The sequence below is a fragment of the Coptis chinensis genome, chromosome 1 (assembly GCF_015680905.1).
Source record: "Coptis chinensis isolate HL-2020 chromosome 1, ASM1568090v1, whole genome shotgun sequence".
NCBI lineage: Eukaryota > Viridiplantae > Streptophyta > Magnoliopsida > Ranunculales > Ranunculaceae > Coptis > Coptis chinensis.
In genome coordinates this window covers 56,661,521-56,684,631 of record NC_141456.1, presented here as the reverse complement: position 1 = coordinate 56,684,631, position 23,111 = coordinate 56,661,521, and the positions used below count along the sequence as shown (strand labels likewise).

Below are 23,111 nucleotides of genomic sequence, written 5' to 3'. Positions count from 1 at the left end.
AGGTCTAAAGTATGATGCATTATTTATCCCAATTTTATAGCATGTTAATTTAAAGAGTTGTGATGCAAGTCATCATTTGTATCAGAACCAATATCCTTATTTATCTCACTGGAAATAGATTGTTGTGTAGTGGTTCATTAGGGATAGAGCTCGTGAGGTGAGTTAGCTAGTATTTGATCAATGTTTTGTTTTTTAGATTGAATTATTTGATCAATGTACAAATGGTTCTATATATATTACATTTTTGGGGCCATAATTAATTTATCAACCATCAGTATTCCCCTTGCCTTTTGCCTCTGTCTCCCCCTTTTCTTCAATGTTTTTCCTTCACGTCTACCGTTTTTTAACCCTTTCAACATTAGATAAACATGTTTGTGAATATACTTTTGGGGTTTTTAGACCTGCACTCCCATTTGAAAAAAAGAATTAGACTTGCCCCCCAGACTCACACGTCATTTCAGTCAACGCATTTTGACCGTTATCTTGTGGTCAAGGCAGTTGAAATGTCTTGAATACCCTTTTCGTTGAAAAATTACCAAAATGACATATTGGTTTTACAATACTCAATTTAAACTAGAGAATGTACATGACACGTGCCAATATCTAATTACTCACATCCAATAACGATCCACATCATCACTCATTGATAATCAAGCCCTAAACCTTGAGTTCATCTTCCCCAACTAATTAAGCACCAATTTTGTTTGAAATCATTAAAAGTAACACTTTAATATGGGTAAAATGATGGAAGGTGTTCACAGGGGCGGATCCATAGGGGGGGGGGGTGTTGCAGCACACCCAACTTTTCCGTCGAAAAAACAATACTAGTTATAATAGTTTATAATTCACCCCAAAACAAATATTTGTAGTGTATGTTAGTTGTAGCAGCTCCCATTGAGTGGCAATCCTGGATCCACCCCTGGGTGTTTAAGAATTTAAAAGGTTACAAGTAATAGACATGCATAATGACTAATAATAAGAATGTGTATTGGTGTTTCTTAAGTTTGGGAGACATTAATGGAGATTATTCAATTGTAATGGCGATTTGGAGAGTATTTTCTAATTATCTTTTCTTGCTACCAATACCCCTCTTGTCAACACGTGTCCAATGTATTAAGTGTTTGTGACCATTAGATTAGATAGGACGGGATGTCTACACATGTCTCTCTCTTTCTCAAACATGAAAATGGGTTTTGAATTGGAAAGTCAAGAGTTATTTTAGATATTTAAGGCGTTTCACTGCCTTGACCTTGACCACATAGATAACGGTCAAGATGCATTGACCACGTGAAATTAGTCCTGGCCAAGTCTAATACTTTTTTCAAATTAGGGGGACACATCACTAAAATAGTGAAATGTGGGGGTGGGGGTTTAGGCAGAGTTAATGGCTCCCTAAAAAGTCAACAGATTTTATTTTCTATAATTAATTTCCTATATATATATACAAAGGATTTTACTCTCTATTCTTATTTTACTCAATATATACAGAGTAAAATAAAGATAGAGAGTAGAATTCTTTGTATATATACAGAGGAAATTAATGATAGAATAAAATCTGTTGACTTTAGTTCTACTTTTAAGGAGATAGGGAGCCATTAGACTCAGCCTAGAAGAACGATAAAGTTAAGAATTCAATAAGTGATCGACTTCACTTCTTCTCCTTCATCTGCAAAAGTGATGGTTAACAGAATTAACCATCAATTAAACTAAGTAAGCTAATTAAGTTAAAGTAGTACCTGTATCCTTCATTGCTTGAGTTTTAGTGTTGACGATTGACACCGGGCAGAATATTAGAGAGTGTCGACAAGAGCACTGTCTACGTGGACGTACCGACAGCCATTTGGATGCCGTTGGCCTGCATAGTTGCATTGACGACATATGTAAATCATTTGGATACCGAAATCAATGATTATGACGAGTAAGTCACTGTTAGTGATGTCGACAAACATGCGGTTATTCCTTGTGCAACAAATTTGCACTCCAATGAAAACTGAACACGAGTCACACTAGCACAACCACCATATTATACATTTATAGATGCGATCTAGTATGAAACATTATCCGCTACACTACGTGTCATAAAGTGAATTATCATATTAGCTGCATGAGTGACGCGTGGTTGTCGACATGGTTTTGTTCCACGATCTGGTGGTCTTAGCATAAAGATGATCATGATATATTAAGGTCCCATATATTAATATTCAAGTCCTATATATAAGCTGATCCCACATCAGTAGAATTAAGTTCAATTCATCAACAACTCGTATCTATTCTACTTGTCCATAATTTGGTTATATAAACAATTTTCAGAAGAGAATGCATTCTGTCAAAGAGAAGCTTAGCAACGTTGCAAGTACTACTAAAGAACACGCCAAAATTTCCAAAGCCAAAGTTGATGAGAAGGTTAGTTTGATTTTCAAATACAAGTAATGATGTTTTATATTTACAATTATTGGTCTACTAATTACTTTGATGCGAAAAATGTATGCAGGCTGAGAATGTAAGGGCTAGGACTAAAGAGGAGAAGAAGTTAGTCACGGAGCGACGAAAAGCAAAAGAAGCTGAAGCCAAAATGGAGCTACACCAAGACAAAGCTGAGCACAAAGCCGAAAAACTCGATGCCAGGCACAACCGCGTGATCCATGGCCATGGCCATAACGACACCGCAAAAGGTCATAATACACAGGGACATGGGCTTCACGGACACCATACCACAACCGCAGGTTCAAAACTCCCAGCTACAACTGCAACTCACCCTGCTGCTGGACACACCACTGGGTCGAAATATTTGTAGAATGTGAGGTGTTGGAATAATCCTCTGTGTTTATGTAATTGGGTGTACTAACTACTAAGTGATATCTGATTTTGTAATGTGTGAAAATTAAAGTTCAGAATTTCCCTTTTACTTCTAATTTGTATGCATGTGGACATGTGGTGCTGTTGAATCAGTTTTTCGATTCACTCACAGTCAAATGCACTTTGTGCGTTTTTATATATATATATATTTCGATAATTTGCGTTTTTGAATTGGGACCAGATTATTTTAATTTCTTCTTAGGACGTAGATCTGGTTTCCGTGTGTTGTGGAGCTATATGTATATGCAATACTGTTGTCATGTTTTGGTTATGTTGCTCTCAGTATCATCAGTTTTAGCCTTATAGGGAGGAGGCCAAGGAGCTATGTATATGGCAATACGTACGTACTGTTGCCATGTTTTGGTTATGTTGGTATCAGTATCATCAGTTTTTGCCCTTTTAGGAACCGTTCATTTTTAATTTTCCTTCTCCTATAAATAGTTTCCGGTTTTATGCGTTATTGTTACAAGTTATTATGCGTTGGTGATGCCTATTTCCAACCCATCACTACCATCAGAGTTGAACAGCTATTCATCATTCTAGTTCAGAATCCAAAAACTCATCAATGGGAAAAACTCTCATCTCTTTGAACACATTGCTGGTGACCTGGTGTCTCCTTCACTCCCTTGGCCCACCCCCACCGTCAAACTCATTCTGTTCAGGAAGAGGAACAAGAAATACAAGCAGAATATAGTAGACAAATATTGGTAGTTGCGTTGTTGGTGGGGTACAATTTTCTAAACATGGAGAGAGTGGTGGATTACAGAACTCGTGTTATTAATTTCCATGAGGCATTCAATGCAGCATACATAGGAGACAGAGATCTTGAAGCAATTACTTGTTTTCCTCCAAATATTATTCCCACTAATGGGATTTGGCAGACTGATCGTGTTTTCGAGTATGCGCTCCCTACGTTCACGGTACAGATTGTTGTTACTGTTTGTCTAAGTCATTTTCTTCATTTCTTTCTCAAACGTCTCAAGCAACCCAGAATTATATCTCAGATCATTGTAAGTGTCTAAACTCTCAGATTATATTACTTGCATGATTATATGCTGAAAATTAGATTTTTCTTATGATAGTGCGGTCTGCTGCTGGGACCAACTATAATGAAACTCAATGAGGATGTAAGGAAAAAAGTTAGGCCAATGTTGTTCCCTGTTAGGAATATCACTGTACTAGAAACCATGGGAAATGTAGGAGTGCTCTACTACTTGTTCTTGGTTGGTCTAAAGACGGACCTCAGCATCATCAAGCGTACCGCAGTCAAGGCCACGATTATCGCTGTTCTGTACATTCTTTTTCCATTCTACATTGCCTACAAGGTAACCAAAGCGCTTGGAAACATAACCAATCCACCGAGCCCCCCTGGCGATTTGATATCCGAAATGCAAAACAAGGAAAGGCTTGTATCTCAAGTCCTTTTCCTAGGTACTACTTTTTCTGTAACTGCATTCCCTCTGATCTCCAAAATCCTTGCCGAGCATAAGCTACTAAGCACCGAACTTGGGAAATTAACCATTTCGTCTGCCATCATAGTTGATATGTGCTCATGGATACTTTTGTCTTTCACAATAGCCATACACCATACAAGTCTCTTCGGTGAAAATATGGAGTACAAAGTAAACGGGACGGACATAGTGCAAAATACGCTGTCTATTGCCATATCTGGTGTTATCTTCATTCTGTTTTGTGTCTTTCTGTTACGTCCAGCAGTCAAATGGATCATTAGACGAAATGCGGATGACAATAACATCAAGGATAGTTACATATGGTTGATACTCACAGGAGTCATGGCGTGCGCATTCATCACCGATGTCATAGGTCTTCATGCTGTATGTGGTGCATTTGTGTTTGGACTAATTATCCCTAAGGGTCCCCTTGCATCTGGACTAGTTGAAAAACTTGATGAATTTGTGTGTGAAATGCTATTACCATTTTTCTATGTTGTAAGTGGGCTTCGAACAGATCTTCATGCACAAAAATACAAAAGCGGGCACTGGAAACATCTGATCTACATCTACATTGTGAACTTTACTGTCAAGTTGCTATTGGTATTACCACTTGCATTCTACGACAGGCTCCAAATAAGCGAAGGGGCCGCTCTTGGACTTCTTATGAATTCCAAAGGACTCATCCAAATGGTTATCCTTAACCTTGCCATGGACGAACAGGTTCTCTCTCTCTCTCTCAAAACATGTAGACTCTTTACGAGTTATGGGTCAATACAAATTATCAATACTACCGTGGATATGAAATTCGGACTATATAAATGTAGTGCTTTATTAGTAACAAATATTTTTTGCCAAAGTATATCGATACCACACCGCAAACAGCTTCCCTTGATACAGAAAATGATCAATCCAGATCCCTACCAGCATACCTAGATGCTAAACGCATGAGACTTTAGTTATACTTATTACTCAATCTTGTGCTTTATATGAGCTAAACTTTTTAATCAGAAGTTCCATCTTCTATAAATCTATAGATTACTACTTGGACAATTTCTTACAAATTACATAGACCAAAATTACATGTATAGTAGCAAAAACAAAATGTTTAGCTAGCTTTGAATAAGTTCAAGAATCACCATAATCTGCTAATGATGGAGTACTTATGGAGATCCACTGGTCTTTTTGTCACGTAGTTTATATTAATATTCATCCTTCTATGTTTGAAGTGTGATGTTAATGTAATGTAATATAATGGAACAGATGTTAGATCAAAGTGCATTCGCAGTCATGGTACTTTTGACGGTGTTAACGACAGGAATAATCTCCCCACTTGTTGCATACATATGCAAGTGTTCAAGGGGTTTTATAACTTACAGAAACAGGACGTTTCAGAGATTGGCCAAGTCAGGAGTAGAACTAAGGGTAGTGACATGCATTCATATGCCTCGCCAAGTTCCCGCACTCATCAACCTCTTGGAGTCCTCTCGCCCATTCAGTGAGTCCAAAATGGGCGTTTTTGCACTCCACCTAGTAGAGCTAACTGGTCATGCCTCCGCCATGCTCATTGAACACAAAAGGACCAATTCCACTCCTGGAGTGGGTGCTCTTATACGCAATAAAGCACAGTCTGATCACATAATTAATGCCTTCAAACAGTATGAGCACAATTCTTATGGCGGTGCTGTATATGTCCAAAATGTTACTGCTATCGCCCCCTATTCCAGTATGCATGAGGACATTTGCACCCTTGCTGAAGCCAAGCACGCCACTTTTATCATTCTTCCTTTCCACAAGCAGCAAACTGTTGATGGCACAATGGAAGTAACAAACCCCGCTTACCGTGAAATCAACCAGAATGTCTTGGTCAATGCCCCTTGTTCTGTCGGAATTCTCATTGACCGAGGTCTTGCTGGGAAAGACAACCGAATCTCCCATGACATCATGATGCTCTTCTTTGGAGGTCAAGATGACCGGGAAGCACTAGCATATGCCCGAAAGGTGGCAGGCCATCAAGGTGTCAGCTTAACAGTTATTCGGTTCCTTCTAGGTGGCAATGTTCAGGAAGCAAGGACTAATGACCATACAGCACTGATAGTGTACACTGACATTGATAAGGAAAAGCAGCGCGATGAGGATTGCATAAGGATGTTCAGGATACAGACAGCATCTGACGACTCGATAAAGTACGTAGAGAGAATAGTAAATGATTGGATGGAGACAGTGGAAGCACTTCGATCCCTGGACAGCATGTACGACTTGTATATTGTCGGGAGAGGACAAAACACCACTTCCTCACTCACAGCTGGGCTCACAGACCGGAGTGATTGCCCAGAGTTGGGAGCAATGGGAGACCTACTGACATCGTCAGGATTTGGAGGAAATGCGTCGATTTTAGTGGTCCAACAATATGCAGGGGCAGGCACGCACAGAGAGGAAGGATTTTCAACGCCAACCGGTGATCAAACCGACCCTGTCTTCACTACCAAAATGTCACCATAGGAAGTACTCACTCCCCTGTCCTACAGAGTGTCTGCCTAGGATTCTACGAATATGATAGACTACAGTGGCTTACAATTGTTGAATTCCATCCTCATTTTTCATAGGTCTCAAAGGATGGGTCCAGCTTGCATTTCCTTGGTTACATCTTTAAGTCTTTTACTGTGCTACATTTCCATAGCGACAGAACTATCATGTAAATATGATTTGTAAAATATGACTTATTGTAACGGAGGACAAAAGGGGGCCACATCTGCAAATTAGGGGACTCACAACCTATTATAGTCCTTTCTAAACACAGTAATGTAAGGCATTGTTCCTTAGTTATACAAAATTGAAAGGGTTAACTAGGATTACCAATGAGCTGAACCTCAAAGTAATAATGTTTTTGGAATTCCAACTTATCCAAAAGGATATTGTTGTGACCTCTTTTTTCCTCTCCTTCCTCTCCCCTCTATTGTTCTATTTATAATCCCTCACCTCTCTCTTAGGCCCTCCATCTCTCGGTCTATCGATTGCCGCGTGGAGGGTTCCCGTACGACCCTAGGGTTTTTCCCTTGCTCGTGTTGGGCACGTGTCCTGATGGTACAACTCGTGTCGGCTATCCGCCCCGGTTCAGCGGCTTTCCACGCCCGTTCTTCTCGTTCACGCTTTTGACTCCTATGTCCGCAGCTCTTCTAGAGTACCTCCCACCCCACTGTATGTCCTCTTTCTGGATCCATCATCCGCCGGACCACCGGCCATCATAAATTGTCCGCTCTTCTAGTCCGTGAACCTCTTGAATGTTCGTGGATTCGAGAACTCATCTTTGCACGCCTTTTCTCTTGGCTTCTGTTTCACGCTTTATTTATATTCGTACACGTGTCCCACGCGTGCTTGGTTCGGATCACCTCGTTTCCCGTTCCTCCACGTTATCCATCATCGGCTCCTTGGTTTCCGGACCACCGGCCTTCAAATTCTTCTCTCTCTCTTCCTCATTTACTTCTCACTCTCCTCCTTCTTTCTCACCAGACGCCATTTTTAACTCCCTATTCTCTTTCTCCACCACCCTCTCTCCTCCTTGCATTCAGCCCTTCCCCCTTTTTAGACTTCTTCTCCCCCTTCATTTCTCCATTCCTTGCTTGCTTGAACGCTCGTTCTTGCCAGTGGATTGACACATCAGGTTAGTAGTCTTTCCTCTTTTCTTTTGCATTTCCTTTCGTGAACTGTTCATCTTCCTTAACTCTCTCCTGATGTCGGATTCCCAATCGGAGGGTCCGACTTCCTCGCGGTCATATGCGGAGGCTTCCTCTCCTCCGCCAGATCCCACCGCGGCCCCCTCCACCACTGGGCAACCTTTTAAACTCCCGCCGCCTCCCCCACGCTCCCGTCGACCTAACCTAAAAGCGATTAGGGTTGGCTATGGCATAGCAGACGATATCCTCCTTGAGCACGTGCCTGACGTGACTCACTTTCCCATTTAGTTCCCCCCCAGACCTGGATGTCTCGTGGCCACGGTTGGTCAAATTGTCTCTAGCTTGCGGTTGCCGCTGTCTCTACTAGATGTCGAAGTATGCAACCACTTCAACATTCCCCCTTGCCAGGGTATAGGAAATTTTTGGCGTATCATGTATGCCGCGAACCATTACAACTACCACCATGAGCCCCAAATAGTCCTCCGCGACATAATTTCTCATTACTATATACGCAAAAGCACCAAAGACGTGAGCGTGGGGTACCACTCCTTCTGTGTCCATCCCGGTAAACAGTCCTTCGTCCTCAAACTCACCACCTCGGACAAAACTTGGCACCACTACCCCCTGTATGTCTCCGGTAATTTCCTATCCGCGGATATACCCTCTGAAGTAACTCTCAATCATCTCACTCACTTTTCTATCTCGCGGTGAGTTCGATTAACTACATCTCTTTCTTAAGTTGATTGTGCTGCGGACTCACTCATTATCTTTATTTCTCTATTACGCAGGTTGGAAGACCGACTTGAAATCCCGCTTTTATGCCGGCATGACATCCGCGGTCTCTGAACAGATCCGCAACCTGGGCTCTTCTCAAACTGAAGTTCTCGGCATAAATCCCTCCCACAGAACCCCCGCTCTGCATACCTTGGGTAAATACTCTGCCCCTTTCTACCATCGACCTTCACCTCCTCCACCATCCGCATCCCATCCTCCCAAGAGTAAGCCTCACAGTCGCTGCTTCACTTGGAAAACAACCAAGTCTTAGGCCCAGGCTTGTGCTCTAGCAGAGATAGTCAGAAAATCCACCGCTGACCTTCCTTCCCAGTCTTGCCGATATACCCCCCTTCCTTCCGCTCCCTTGCTGACTGGGAAGATCAATATATTCTTCCAAATTCCCCTCTTGCCGACTCCCCGCCTTCCCCCATGGATGTCACCAAGATCAGGTTATATGACAGTGACTCTGACGATGAAGTAACAGAAGTCCTCACCTCCCAAACTGTTCCGGCCCCAGCTGGCCCCCACATGTCCACGAATCCCTCATCCGAAAAGCCCCCACAAAAGCGTAGCAGATCCTCCCCTCCCGCAAGACCTTCCGCAGTGTCTCACCACACTTCCCAGATGCAGCGCCTCGGTAAGGAAACCGCTTGATCTCTCCCAGGGTCCGCGACTCCGGAAATTTTCTGCCCCACCTTCAAGGTGCGCGGTCACTCTGTCAATGTTGAGGACTCTGCTTTGGAGAATTCTGCTGTGGCCTCTACTATGTTCTATGGTTCCCATCTCCCCCGTGACCTGGCTTATGCAGATACTGGGACCATTAAACAGCATCGCACCTCCCTCTATGCCGGCTGGGAGAAGGTACATTCCTCTTTCCCCACCTTCCACCTTCCACTCTCTGCTCTATCTATTGTTCTAATTGCTCCTTTGTTGTTAGGTGAGCTTGGACATGTCCTATATGATCCGCGACCTTTTCTCCTCCCTGAATTCCGTGGAGTCTTTAGAGAAGGAGGTTGGCGGTCCCAATGGACTAAGGACCACTTGTGCCCGCCTCTAAGCCGATCTGATAGCCACGAACATGGCCAAACTTCGAGCTGAGGATGAATTAAGGACTGTAGAACCTTCACATCAGAACTTCATGGACGGAGTGAATGACCACTTGAGCAAGCAGCGGGAAGCCCTTGTCCTCCAACATACCGAGAATACCACCGCCCTCTTTCTGCAACACACTCAAGACATGGAGCAATTACGGATAAGCTTCAAAGCTCAAGCTGACAAGCGTGTGGCCAAGAAACTCGCTGACGAACATGCATGTTTGCTCAAAGAAGGCCGACTCTTCCCAGAAAAACCTCACTCTCCCATGTCAGAAGACCCTGCTCTCACGGTCCCAGTTGCAGCGGACCAGACTGTTTCTGATTCAGGTTGATGTTGCTACTCTCAATCCACTGCTAGAAGACCCTGTTCGTGATGCCACCTCTCCGGACCCCGCTTCGAGTGCTCTTGAACATTCAACCCTTGTTGAAGACCTACTACTGAACTTAGACTAGCCCCCATGTTGCCTATCCTGTCATTTTTCCAGTTGTTTTGTAACTAACTCACCCGACTATGCGTGCCATTGTTATTTTTCCCTTGTGTATTTATTTTGTTTATAACTGTTTTATTTCCCCGCATTATATGTGTGTTCTCTTTGTTTTAATTATTGCTTGCCTGAAATGTTGCTATTCATCCCTTTCCATCTCTACTCTCTCTCCACTTGTCAGTGTCCTCCTTGGGGCCTTCTCTCTTCTTGCTCCCATGTGTGACCCAGGCCTCTCATCCGTGAATATCTCATTTCACTTCGCAGGCACTCATAAACTATGAGGGCCGTTGAGGCAGCACAACCTGCCGTAGACACGATTTGAACAGTTTGTCCGCGAAGGGTTCGTCCCCCCCCCGCGGCCTCTCTTTTGGAGTGGCTTCGCCAATCGGTGGGCTTCTCTTTTTGCCCCCAGGTGTAGCGTATGCCTTTCTTCCGCGGATGGCTCTCCCTGATCCGCGACTCTAATTTGCGGTGTACCTCTCGTCCTTGAATATCTTTTTCTCCCAAACTGTGTTTAGTATGATTGTTAAATTTACGCATAAGGGCAAAATTTATTTCCCAAAAGTGCCATTGTATTATATATTTACAAACATCTCCAGTGTGTCGTTCTGAATTTTCATTACATTCAAACGTAGAATTTCTTTAACATTCTCACATTCCACGGCTTTTCTAGTACTTTTCCTCCGTTGTCCGTCTTGTAAAAGTGCCGCGACCTCCTACGTCGACCATTTGTATAGGGCCCTCCCGTCGGGCCCAACTTTCTGTCGTTCTCTTTCTTGGTACTGTGTGTCACTCGTCGCAGCACGGAATCCCCTATTCTGAACTGTCGCAGCTTGACTTTCTTGTTATAACATCTCTGAAGGCATCGGTGATATTCCTCTAGTCTGATTCGCGCCACGTCTCTTCTCTCTTATGCTAAAGTCATATCCACTGCCAGTATGCTCTCATTCAGTTCCATTTCTAGCGCTCTTGTTCGCGTGGTGGCTACCACCATTTCCGAGGGGATTACGGCCTCGACTCCATAAGCTAAAGAGAAGGGAGTTTCCCCGGTTGACGTTCGAGGCGTTGTCCTATAAGCCCAGAGAACATGACTCAGCTCATCTACCCACATGCCTTTCTTATGCTCTAGCTTTCTTTTGAGATTTTTCATAATGGTCTTGTTAGAAGATTCCGCTTGCCCGTTGCCTTCTGGATTGTATGGAGCTGAGAACCCTTGCTTCACCTTGTACGCTTGTAAAAATGCCTGCACTTTGGATCCTATGAACTGGGTTCCATTGTCTGCAATGATAATATACGACAACCCAAATCTACAATGATATTCTCCCATAAGAATTTGATCACTTGTGCTTCCTTGACCTATTGCAGGGATATTGCCTCGATCAATTTGGTAAAATAGTCTGTGGCCGCTAACATAAATCTCCTTTTGCCGCTAGCCATGGGCAGCGGACCTACTATATCCATTGCCCACATCGCGAAGGGCCACAGACTAGACACACTATGTAATGGTTCTGCTAGCGCAAAGATCATCTGAGCAAATCTCTGACATTTTTTACACCGCTTAGCGTAGTCCATGGCATCCCTCTTCATGTGTGGCCAAAAGTAGCCCTGCGTTATCAATCTGTGTGCCGTTGTTCTGCCCGCCGAATGACTTCCACAATCTCCTCCATGTAACTCTACCAGCACCTCTATGGCCAGCTTCGGCCAGAAACACTTCAACAAAGGCCGGTTAAAAATCTTCCGATACAACTCTCCTTCTATTAGTACGTACCTCCGAGAAGTTTGCTCCAATATCTTTTTCTCCTTTTTATCTGTCACCACGTCCCCAGACAAACAAAACTCTTGATGGGTTTAATCAACCCCCCCTCTTCCTCCTCGGTCTGACATATCTCCGCCCCTTCATCTTCCACTTCCTCTGTACTAGGTTTCTCCAATTGCTTTATTTTTATCACTCTCTCTTCGGACTCTGGGATTGCAGTGGCCACGTATGCTAAGGCATCGGCATGTCTGTTCTCACCACGACCCAGATGTATGAACTTGATCTTTGCAAACCTGGCGGCCCTCTTTTGCAGTGCTTTCAAATATGTTACCATCTGTGGGCATCGCGCGGCAAACCCCCCATTTGCCTGGCACACTACCAAATTCGAGTCCGAATACACTGTCAGCTCTTTTATCCCCACATCCTCTGCCATTTTCATACCCGCTATTACAGCCTCATACTCTGCCTCATTGTTGGATGCCGCGGACCCTAACTTCATGGTTAACTCCATTATGTTGTTCTCCGGCGTAACCAATACCACTCCTATCCCACTGCAGGCGTCTGTGGCCGACCCGTCGGCGAATACTCTCCACCCATTTCTCCGATCCCAGGGGTTTAACCAATCCTGCTCAACGATTTTCTCCGGCTCCATGATCATCTCTTCTCCCCAGGTGGGATCCTCCGCTGGGAACTCTACTAAGAATTCTGCCACCACCTGCGCCTTCTCCGCTGTCCTGATATGATATTGTATCTCGTAAGAACTCAACATTACTGCCCATTTTAGCATCCTCCCAGATTTTTCTACTTTCAACGCTTGCTTTAAAGGCAGATTTGTCACTACCACTACTGAGTGTGCTTCAAAGTATGGTTTCAACTTCAAGGCAGAGAAAACCAATGCCAAGGCATACTTCTCGACTCTGCTATATTGGGTCTCGGCATCCAGCAATGTTTTACTTTGAAAGTACACCGACTTTTCTAACTTACCCACAATTCTGACTAGCACTGAGCAAATTGCATACTCTGTGACCCCTAAATACAAGTACAGCTTTTCACCCTGTTCTGGCCGCGACAGTAGAGGGGCCCTACCTAGATAATTCTTCAACTCCTGGAACGCCTCCTCACACTATGCGGTCCATACAAAATCCGGAGTGCTTCTCAGCAACCGATACAACAGCCTACACTTGTCCGATGACTTTGAGATGAACCTATTCAAAGCCGCGACCCTTCCCGCAAGTCTCTGCACCTTTTTGATGTCCTGAGGTGACGACATCTCCACCAGTGCTCTTATCTGCTCGGGATTGGCCTCTATTCCCCGGTAAAACTACTATGTACCCCAAAAACTTTCCCGTAGTAACGCCGAATGCACACTTCTCTGGGTTAAGCTTTAAATTGTACGACCGCAGTATATTGAACATTTCTTTCAAACCCTGTAAGTGTTCTTCCTCTGACATGCTCTTCTCCACCATGTCGTCTATGTAAAACTCAATCCCCTTTCGGATTTTGTTTTCAAACATTTTCTCCCTTAACCGTTGAAATGTAGCCCCGACGTTCTTCAATCCAAACGGCATTCTCATGTAGCAATATGTACCGCCTTTTACCACGAAGGTTGTCTTCTCCTGATCTGGCCCATACATGGCGACCTGGTTATATCCCATAGATGTGTCCATAAAAGAAGATATTTTAAACCCTGCGGTTCTATCAACCAGCTCGTCTACTCTCGGCATGGGGTAGCTGTCTTTAGGACATTCTAAATTCACGTTAGTGAAGTCGACACACATACGTACCTTGCCATTCTTCTTAGGCACCGTGACCACATTTGATAACCAGTCGGTGAACGACACTTCTCGAATTATACCTGCCCCCTTCAACCTCGCGACCTCCTCAAGAATTCCTTCGGCATACTTATGCCTAATGCCTCGCATCTTCTGTCTTATTGTCTTAGCGTCTTCCCTCATATGTAACTTATGACATGCGAATTCTGGGTTTAATACGGTGACCTCCTCAATCGTCCACGCAAACACATCTTTATTGGCAGACAAAAACTGTACCAACTTAACCTTCCATTCCTCAGACAAACTGGATCCTACTGATGTGAACTTCTCCTCATCGCCTTCCCCTAAATTCACTACTTCTATCTCATCAAAGGTCTTCGGTCCCTCTGTCAACTCCGCCGACCCCTCCCGGTGCACTGTAATTGCTATGCCTGCCTCTTCCTGGAACGCGAAGTCTCTTCCTCTGAACCGCGGATCAATCTCTTCACTGTACTCTGGTGACTGTTTTTGGTTGTCACCTGATCCCTGCGAACCTCATATACCCGGTAGGAGTAGGGAATTGGATCACTTGGTAGTATGTAGAAGGGACCGCTTTCATCTTGTGAATCCACATCCTTCCTAGGATGGCGTTGCATTGCGAGTCGGTATCCACCACTTTGAACCTCGAGAACACTGTAGCTGGTCCCGTGGTCACTGGGAGTAGAAGCTCTCCTAAAGGTTCCATCATACTTCCATTGAACCCATACAAATTTGTCGGTGAGGGCCTCAACTGCTTCTTTTCTATTTTCATTTCCTCCATTGTCCCTCTAAATAGTAAATCCACCACATTGCCACAGTCCACTAACACTCTCTTTACCATGTAATTTCCCATCGCCACCGTGATCACCAATGCATCCTCATGCGGGGAGTCGATTGCCTGAAGGTCCGCGTCGGTGAACATTATGCTTCCCCTTCCATTCGCGGACCAGGTGGTCGCCCGCCAATGTCCTGTCGATTCGTGGACCTACTGTATGCTCGCCACCCACCGTATCCTGTCTCGGTGTGCATTGTGGCTCAATATCTTTCCACTGAAGATTACGTTGATCGTTCCCAATATCCTTCCCTGGGTCGGTGCTTGCTCTACTTTTTCCTCTTCTGTTATAAACTCCTTCAACAACCCCTTTCCTATCATCCTCTAAATCAACCATCTCAACGCGTAGCAGCTATCCATCTCATGGTTATGTATTTGATGATATGTGCAATAAGGTCTGCCTTGCATCTCCACTGGTTTGGTTCGCGGACCCTCATACCCCTGCAAATTCTGAATCAACGGTAGTATCTCGCTCAACGGCTTGTTCAATGGCACTTGTTCTACCTCGCGATAGGGCTTTTTGTCTAGACTCTCCCTCCTAGCCTCTTCTTTCCCCCTCTCGGGCCGCGACGAATATCCTCGGTATCTGTTGCCTCCCTTGTCCGATGACTCATATCGCCGACGTCCCTCACCTATTTCTAGCGATAGCACTGCCTTCCCTGGCCTTCTCACCTCCTTCTGCATGGTGTCTTCGTACCTGATGTACTTCTCCACCCTCGGGTATAGATACTGTAATGTTGCAATTTCATTCTTGGCTACCGACTCGTGTACTCTCGTTCTCGGGCGCAATCCTCTCTCGAAAGTTATCACCGCCGTCCTTTCGTCCAGATTCTCCACTTTCAAAGTCTCCGCCTTGAATCTACACAAGAAGTCCCTTACCGATTCAGCAGACCTTTGTCTTACATTGAACAAGGCTGCGATATCCACAACACATTTCTTCTGGTGTATAAAATGGTCAATGAACGCCTGCTCTAGCTTCTGAAAGCTATTAATACTCTTATAAGGTAATTTGTAATACCAGTTAGATGCTCCCCCTTTTAAGCTTGCGGGAACATTATACATCTCAACCCGTCATACCGTGGCTCCTGCCACAGCGGTATCTGCTGCTTTGGAAGTGATGAATATGGTCTGCGGGGTCTCCAGTCCCATCATACCTTTCAAACCTTGGCTGGTTGAATCTCTTCGGCACCTCCGACTTCTAGATCGCGTCCGCCAATGGGTTGCGGTTCAACCCTGCCACCACCTGACTCGCCGCACCTCCCATGCCTTTGGCCTATTCCATACTAGCTTTCAGATCGCTGGCAATCATTTCTCTGACTTGCTCCTTGGTGAGCCCCACCATCATCTGCTCTTCCGCATTTGTCCCCCCTTCCTCCTCTCTCTCTGCTCCCGACACCTCCCTTTCCGACTCCTCTATTGTCTCTTTCTCTCCCCTCATTTTCTTTCCTCAACCTCGCTATCTCCTCATATAACAACCTTGTTTTCTCCGCCTCTGACATTACTGTCTCTTCCCTACCTTGCTCTTCCCCTTCACTCCCCACTGATTCCACATCCATCTCGGTGACTGTCGCCTTTTTCGATCGACCCACTCTTCTTTTTGTCGCCATCTCACTATTTTTCACTCTCGTTCCCCACAGACGACGCCAAATGTTGTGACCTCTTTTTTCCTCCCCTTCCTCTCCCCTCTACTGTTCTATTTATAATCCCTCACCTCTCTCTTAGGCCCTCCACCTGTCCCTCCATCTCTCAGTCCATCGATTGCGGTGTGGAGGATTCCCGTACGACCCTAGGGTTTTCCCCTTGCTCGTGTTGGGCACGTGTCCCGATGGTATAACTCTAGGTTAGCTATCCCTTCAGTTCACGACTTTCCACTACCCATTCTTAGTTCTCGGCCTTCACGCTCGATTCCTATGTCCGCGGCCCTTCTAGAGTGCCTCCTACCCCACCGTATGTCCTCTTTCTGGATCCATCATCCGCCGGACCACCGGCCATCATAAATTAGGTTGCTACAGATACCACGTGGGTGAAGATGATGAATGATCAATTAGTAAAGGTAAATGTTTAAGCAAATTTTGCCAAAACACACCAATTGGGTCGGAAGTGATCTTTTCGGAAGAGATTGCGAAGGGGATGGTTGTTGGTGAGAGTTGAGACTGGACTTTGGTTTGAAGTTGCCTACGTACCCAAATGTTGTATTGCTTTGGGATCAAGTCTCGATTGAGTAGTTCTTGAAAATGACCAATGTTGGATTTTATATGTCGGATTGGTGATAGTTACTTCCTTGTTCTCCAATATTCCAATCATGGGATGAAGTTGGAGAACTGTCACATGATCTGATGTTGATGGAAGTGAATCTTAAATGTGGACGAAGTTGTGGAAGTTGATTGATTCGGTCAAACAACTTCCTCACAAATGTTCAAGACACGTGTTTAATTGAATAGATTTTGTGTTATGTGGGTATGTAGGCTATAAATTGAGTCTGAGCATGGGCTCTGAGCGTGGGTATTTTGGGCTCTGAGCATGAGCTTTATTGTAGATAAGCTTTGAGCTAGGGATCTTTGGGCTCTGAGCATGAACTTTATTGTAGGTAGGTAAGTAGGCTGGTTCTGAGTGTGGACTCTGAGTGTGGATTTGTATTGAATTGAGCTTTTATTAGGCCACATTTGTGGGGGCCGGAACATCTTCCTCTCTTTGTTATATGAGCAAAGCCTGTGTGGCAAAAAAGTAAATTTATTTATTTTTATTATTATTATTATTATTATTATATATATATTTTTTGGGTACTTGGTAGGAGTCGACAATTCGTAGGATCGGCAGTTCAAAGGGTGGGAAATTTAAGGGTCGACAATTCATAAGATCGGCAAAAAGTATCGACAGTTCAAAGGGATCAGCAAAAGTGATCGGCAATCCAGGGATCGACAATTAAATAGATTGGTAGTTCTAATGAATCGGCGAAAAGGATTGGCAATTAAATGGATTGGCAGTATCGGAAGTTAAATGAATGTATCGATTTTTTTTTTTCTCTTTTAGTTGGAAGTTTTATGAAATTAGTTGGATTGGGCAATATATTGAAGGGTGTCCCGTACTTGATTGAAGTGATTGGCAAAATAGTTGGGATTTTCTAAATTTTTCGAATAGATCAGAATATATATTGGTTGGCCATAACACCTAATTGTTTTAATAGATCAGAATATATATTGGTTGGCCGAAAGACCGTAGTAAAATATAAAAAGGATAAGGGTAGGCCATTTCCAAAAATTAGTTTTTGATGGCACGTTGGTAAATATAAATATTATGGAAAGAAAGAAGGATCGGCAATCAAAGATATATATTGTGGTCTGACTTTTAATGGGTGGATGTAATGGGCTTTGTCTAAACTTTCATTTGGTTTTAATAGGATCCAATAGCCAATATAGATTGAGGGATTCAATTTATATACTGATAGAAAGGACCGACAAAATAATAATGGAGAATTAGACCAGTTCACATTTACGCAGAAAAAATAGGTCGGTTATCAAAATGGGATCGGTAATCCAATTGCTTTATAGTTGGTCGGTCTCTTTTTCTTGTGGCAAAGGATCGACAAATAAAGGTTTGCGGCGTATGTAAACTACCTACTCAACTTGATCGGCACTTGCTTTGGGCGGCTCGAGTGATTGGCAATTTCGGATTAAATGAGCAACTTGAGGGGACAGGTTTATCGGTTTTGGTACTGAGATTGCTAATTGACCCAATTGAGATTGGGTTTTGGGTTAAGCAACTTGATCTGCAAATTGGATCGGCTGATGATCGACTATGGTTTAGTTCGAACTTCGCACAGATCGATAATTTGATAAGTTATTTTGTTCAGCAACTTGGTAGCTAGTTTGATTTGATCAGCAACTTCCTTTTTAGAAATAAAACTGATCGCTTAACATTCAAAGTTTGAGTAGTTCAAAGTGATCGGTAATAGTATTGAGTGGCAGCTCAAAGAGATTGGCAACAGTATGAGGCCAGCAGATCAAAAGGATCGGCAACAGTATCCAACGGCAATTCAAAGTGATCCACAGTACCAGTGACAATTCAATTCGAAAGGATCGGCAGTACCAGCAACAATTCAAAGGATCGGCAAAACTTTTAAGTGGTAGTGCAAATTTCAAACTAACTTCAAATAGGAGCGGCTTAAAGTGCTATATATATATATAAATCTAAATGGTCGGGTCTACTAAAATAGCAAAACTTTCGGCGATGAGGCAGGAGATCAAAAGTAAGGTAGGTACTACAATAGGGGATCGGTAATTATAGAGCACTGAATTGATCGAAATAGATATATGGTTAGGCAAGGACACCTTGGGAAAAAGATAAGATGTAGGGATCGGTTTCTCAATGGAGAAAAACGTAAGACTATTAACTTTTTATAAGAAGAATAGGGTCGGTTCTCAATCGCTTGGGTTGAGAGAAATTTAGAGCTACCAGTCAAAATGATCGGGTAGTAATATTAGAAGGATCAGTAGAAGAACTGAAGTGAACAATTGGAAATTCAAATTCAGTTTGGGAATTATTCGGTTCCTAAAGAAAAGAACAGGTGGCTACATCGGCAAATTGAATGATTAAATTTTTGACTGAGTTCAATTTCAAAAAACTGCTCGATTATGGATTGTTTTCATTGATCGGTTGTTTAAACTTGATAGGCATTTTGGTTTGAGAATTTGTACTAATCGATAACTTGAATGGTTCGATCGACAACTTGAGTAATTAGTGGGTTACTAATGGGCTAATTAGATATCAGACTTGCTTTCACTAATAGGATTGGCAAAATAAAAAAGAACGTCACATCACTACAACAAACTGGTTTTTTAGCGACAAAAGTTTTAGCGACGCTGGAAAAACGTAGGTAATGATTCTCTTTGGCGACGTTTACAAGCGTCACAAGTAAACTTTTGTCACGGTGTTTAAAACCAATATTTGGCAACGTTTTTAATGTCGCCAAAAGTCATAATCCAAATTATGTAAAATAATAAAATTGGGAGTTAGTTTTCGGCGACGTAATGAGCGTTGGCAAAATCTTTTGATATAAAGCGACATTTAAAAACGTTGCCATTGGTGTGGTTTTTACACAACATCGTGAATCTTATGGTTTTTGGGACTAAAATTTCTTCGTTAAAACTTTCCCACCCACATTGCCAAAAAAAATAAAAATAGATCTTGCCGGCTTGGGTTTTTGTATGTCGCGCCTTCCTTCTGTTTTGGCAGTAAAACGAAATAATTTGAAAGAAAGGGAAAAATAGTATACCTGGCCGCATAAAAACAAAACAGGAAAAATAAAATAAAATAAAAACCTAAAAGCTAAGGAAACAAACCACCGCTCTCCTCCTATCACCGTCATCGTCTCTCCAAGAAAGGAAGCAACACCACCGATTCCAACGAAGTTTCTCAAAGCAACAGGAAAGCACGTCTCTTTCTCTCCTCTCTCACCTCGTTATTCTCTCCTTCTAGCTAGTCTCGCTCACTTGTGAGTTTTCCCCACCCTTAAATCTAGAATATTTTAGATTTAGAATTTCTAATAGTTTTGGTTTTAATTAATAGTTTTGTTTTTGATTAATTGGCTAGGGTTATATTTAATTGAATTCGGTTTCAACTGTTTGTTGAGATTTCGCTCCAATGTTGAGATTTCTCTATGGATTTTGAAAGCCAGGGTTTTTAAAATGTCATTGCTGCCATTGGTTTCAGGTTCTCTTACACTCATATTGAATCTCATTTAAGTTGGTAGACTTACATGTTTTTCGACAAACCAGTTTCTTGTGAACTTTAAGTACACATTATGCGACAGTGCGAGATGAAATGCTTTGGTGGAGACTGCAAAAGGCTTGCATGATTGGAATAGCTTTGAGGATTCAATACGGAAATGCAGGTATGAATTTTGGTACTTTTTCTTGCTTCGTAAGTGATTTCTTAGTTATTGATTTAATTTAACAGATGTGCTATGCTTTAATAACTGATTATCTTCCTATGTACGTTTTCTTGTCTTCTGGAGTTTGTAATGAGGTATACTTAGTTACTTACTAGCTTAAATAAGCAAAACTCCCATTAATGCGACAATGATACTTACTTTTTGTACTTCTTCAAAATGTTTCAACTCAAATAAGAACAAATTTAACAGTTGAGACTTTTTCAGGATTTTGAAGAAACTGGTATGTAACTGAAATCAGATGGAGAATAACAGGTCTTTAATATGGTTGCAAATAGAGTAAAATGTGCTGAGCAAAGCGTGAATAGGAGTTTCAGACCAGAGACAGAGGAAAGCAGGGCGTGAGGTCTTTTCTCATTTAATGCCTGCTGATATAGAGGTCTATCCTTTCTTTTCATGCATTATATATTTTACCCTAATCCTTAAAAGTTTAATCAAATTGGTTAGCATGTGTTATTATTAACTAGATGGTACAGTACCCTTTTTGTTTTGGTAAAGACATGGTACAATACCTAACGACTGATGTCGACAGACAGAGAGCAAAATCTATTCAATCAATTTGAAGTACTAATGCTTGCAGTTCAAAGATAATTTATCTGAACAGTCTAGATCTTGTTCTGTTTGTTGGGGAATGATGCTAGCTGTTGATCAGCTCTCAAAGTTTAATCAGGTTGTTTGTCCAGATGCAGGCTTCTCATATGAAAATCGAAACACCCATTTCCCCTCCTATTCTTTCTAGTGCTGTGAGGATTAGAGTATATAGAGATTCCTAGATTTGGCCATACATTCTGGTTGATGGAATTTTAATTTAGCCTGTTTGCTTTGCCAATACCTCGTGACTTCACCTAATGCAAGGTTAATTGATGGTATTCCGCTGACAAAGTTTGACACTATTGATGACAAGGTAGGATCTAGATGCAATCACTGACGTTTAATGATTAATGCTAATATGGATGTTCAATTTAATTTGACTTGGTAATATATGCAGGTTGGAGCCGCTCGTTCCATGGTTTACGTACCTGGGGCACCTGTGACGTTTGTTGGCTGTGGGGGGCGGCAGTCCCACATTCACCTGAAGAAGCTCAATGTCAAGACTCTCATAAGATAAATGGTTAGTCTATTTTTTTGTGGAGGGGGTTTTTAATTGAAGATGAGATTATGTAGTCTAATTCCAAAGGCAGTTAATGGTGCATCAAGAGATGTAGTTTTGCTTAGGGTTGGAGCAAGGTCAGGTGATATTTGTATAGAACATATATGAGAATGGGAGGTGTGCTAAAACTGATTGTAAGTTTAATCATCCACCGTAGAATTATTTAATTCTTTGTGGATTGTTAGTCCAGAGATTTCTATATAATGTTCTAGAGGTAACATGCTTTATTACGTGTAGAAAAAATGGAATTAGTATACACTAACATGCTTTATTACGTGTAGAGGTTAAATGCTCACCTTTGATTTACATTTCGGTTCTTTTGTTCTAGATTAACCTTGATTCAAAGAAAAGGATACAAGTCTCGTGGCATAGCTCGATCGATACTTGGCCATGGAAAAGAGGCTGCCAAGGATCTTCACTTAGCATCGAAATAGATTATGATGAGGAGATTGTTGTCGTTCTTAAAAAGGTATCACTAGACATGTACATATGTTGGAACCTTAAAAAAGTATACATATGTTGTGATCCATCATGCATTCTTTTGTGAAGTTATGAGGCGTCTTATCTTTATCGAAGAGATCACTTTGATTTTCGAACTAGGTATGTTGCTCACACTCTATTCTTAAATGATGCTTGATGGGGTTACTCAAATTGGGAATAGAAAAAGAAGCTTTACTGTTGTTTACAGAATTTGGGGAGTAATATTAGAAATAATTTCCTTACTTTTGAATATTGTTGTTTATTGAATAAAAACTTTTTGAATAAAGTTCAATGTCATTCTCATTATCTAACTGCACTTAGTTTTGCCTTAGCAATAAGAATTAAATACTTGATTAAATAAGACTTAAATACTTGATTAAATGTCAATTAAATTATTCATTTTAGATATTAGAAATAGTTTTTTTGTCTTCTTCTAGTACAAACTTTGGGAGTTTGTTTGTCTTTCGAAATGAAATAGCCAGTTGATCCTGAGACTCAACAAGAGGCTGGGATGATTTCATTGTATCGTAAGACTCATTTCATTGACAAAAAAGGTTGGGTTTCTCCTGAAGCAGAAAATAATTATGTAACGCTTTGACTGAAGAAGAGATTTTTGATAAAGTCTTGGGCGTAAGACCTAGTTATAAATGGGGTCTTGGACATGGCAAGGCACCCCCATCCCGTAAACGTGTGGCTGGATATGAACACCCTGATATGGATCAGTTGAGAGCAAGGGCAGAGGAGGCAGAGTCTCAGCTAGAAGAGTTGCGAGGATGGAAGGAAGCGGCTCAAGAGACACAAGCAACACACCAGGCTCAAATT

At 42.4% G+C, this 23,111-nt stretch overlaps 2 protein-coding genes and 1 long non-coding RNA gene across 4 annotated transcripts; all 3 read left to right on the top strand.

The window, feature by feature from the left end:
- The first annotated feature begins 2,230 nt into the window (after positions 1-2,230).
- On the top strand, positions 2,231-3,023 carry LOC147524643 (uncharacterized). The gene is made up of 2 exons (XM_086603951.1): positions 2,231-2,403; positions 2,492-3,023. The coding sequence occupies exons 1-2, from the start codon at positions 2,317-2,319 to the stop codon at positions 2,792-2,794; spliced, it is 390 nt and encodes a 129-aa protein (XP_086460077.1). The 5' UTR covers positions 2,231-2,316; the 3' UTR covers positions 2,795-3,023.
- Positions 3,024-3,140: 117 nt separating this feature from the next.
- Positions 3,141-7,048, top strand: LOC147524642 (cation/H(+) antiporter 15-like). Its single transcript, XM_086603949.1, has 3 exons — positions 3,141-3,866; positions 3,939-5,030; positions 5,571-7,048. Exons 1-3 carry the CDS (start codon positions 3,600-3,602, stop codon positions 6,807-6,809), a joined length of 2,598 nt encoding a protein of 865 aa, XP_086460075.1. The 5' UTR covers positions 3,141-3,599; the 3' UTR covers positions 6,810-7,048.
- Positions 7,049-20,157: 13,109 nt separating this feature from the next.
- Positions 20,158-21,888, top strand: LOC147524641 (uncharacterized). 2 transcript variants are annotated; one of them, XR_015197063.1, is made up of 4 exons: positions 20,158-20,203; positions 20,487-20,602; positions 20,867-21,563; positions 21,648-21,888. It is a non-coding gene; the product is annotated as an uncharacterized LOC147524641 (long non-coding RNA). The 2 variants fall into 2 exon arrangements; XR_015197062.1 differs by lacking the exon at positions 20,158-20,203 and having other exon boundaries at positions 20,235-20,602.
- Positions 21,889-23,111: the final 1,223 nt, after the last annotated feature.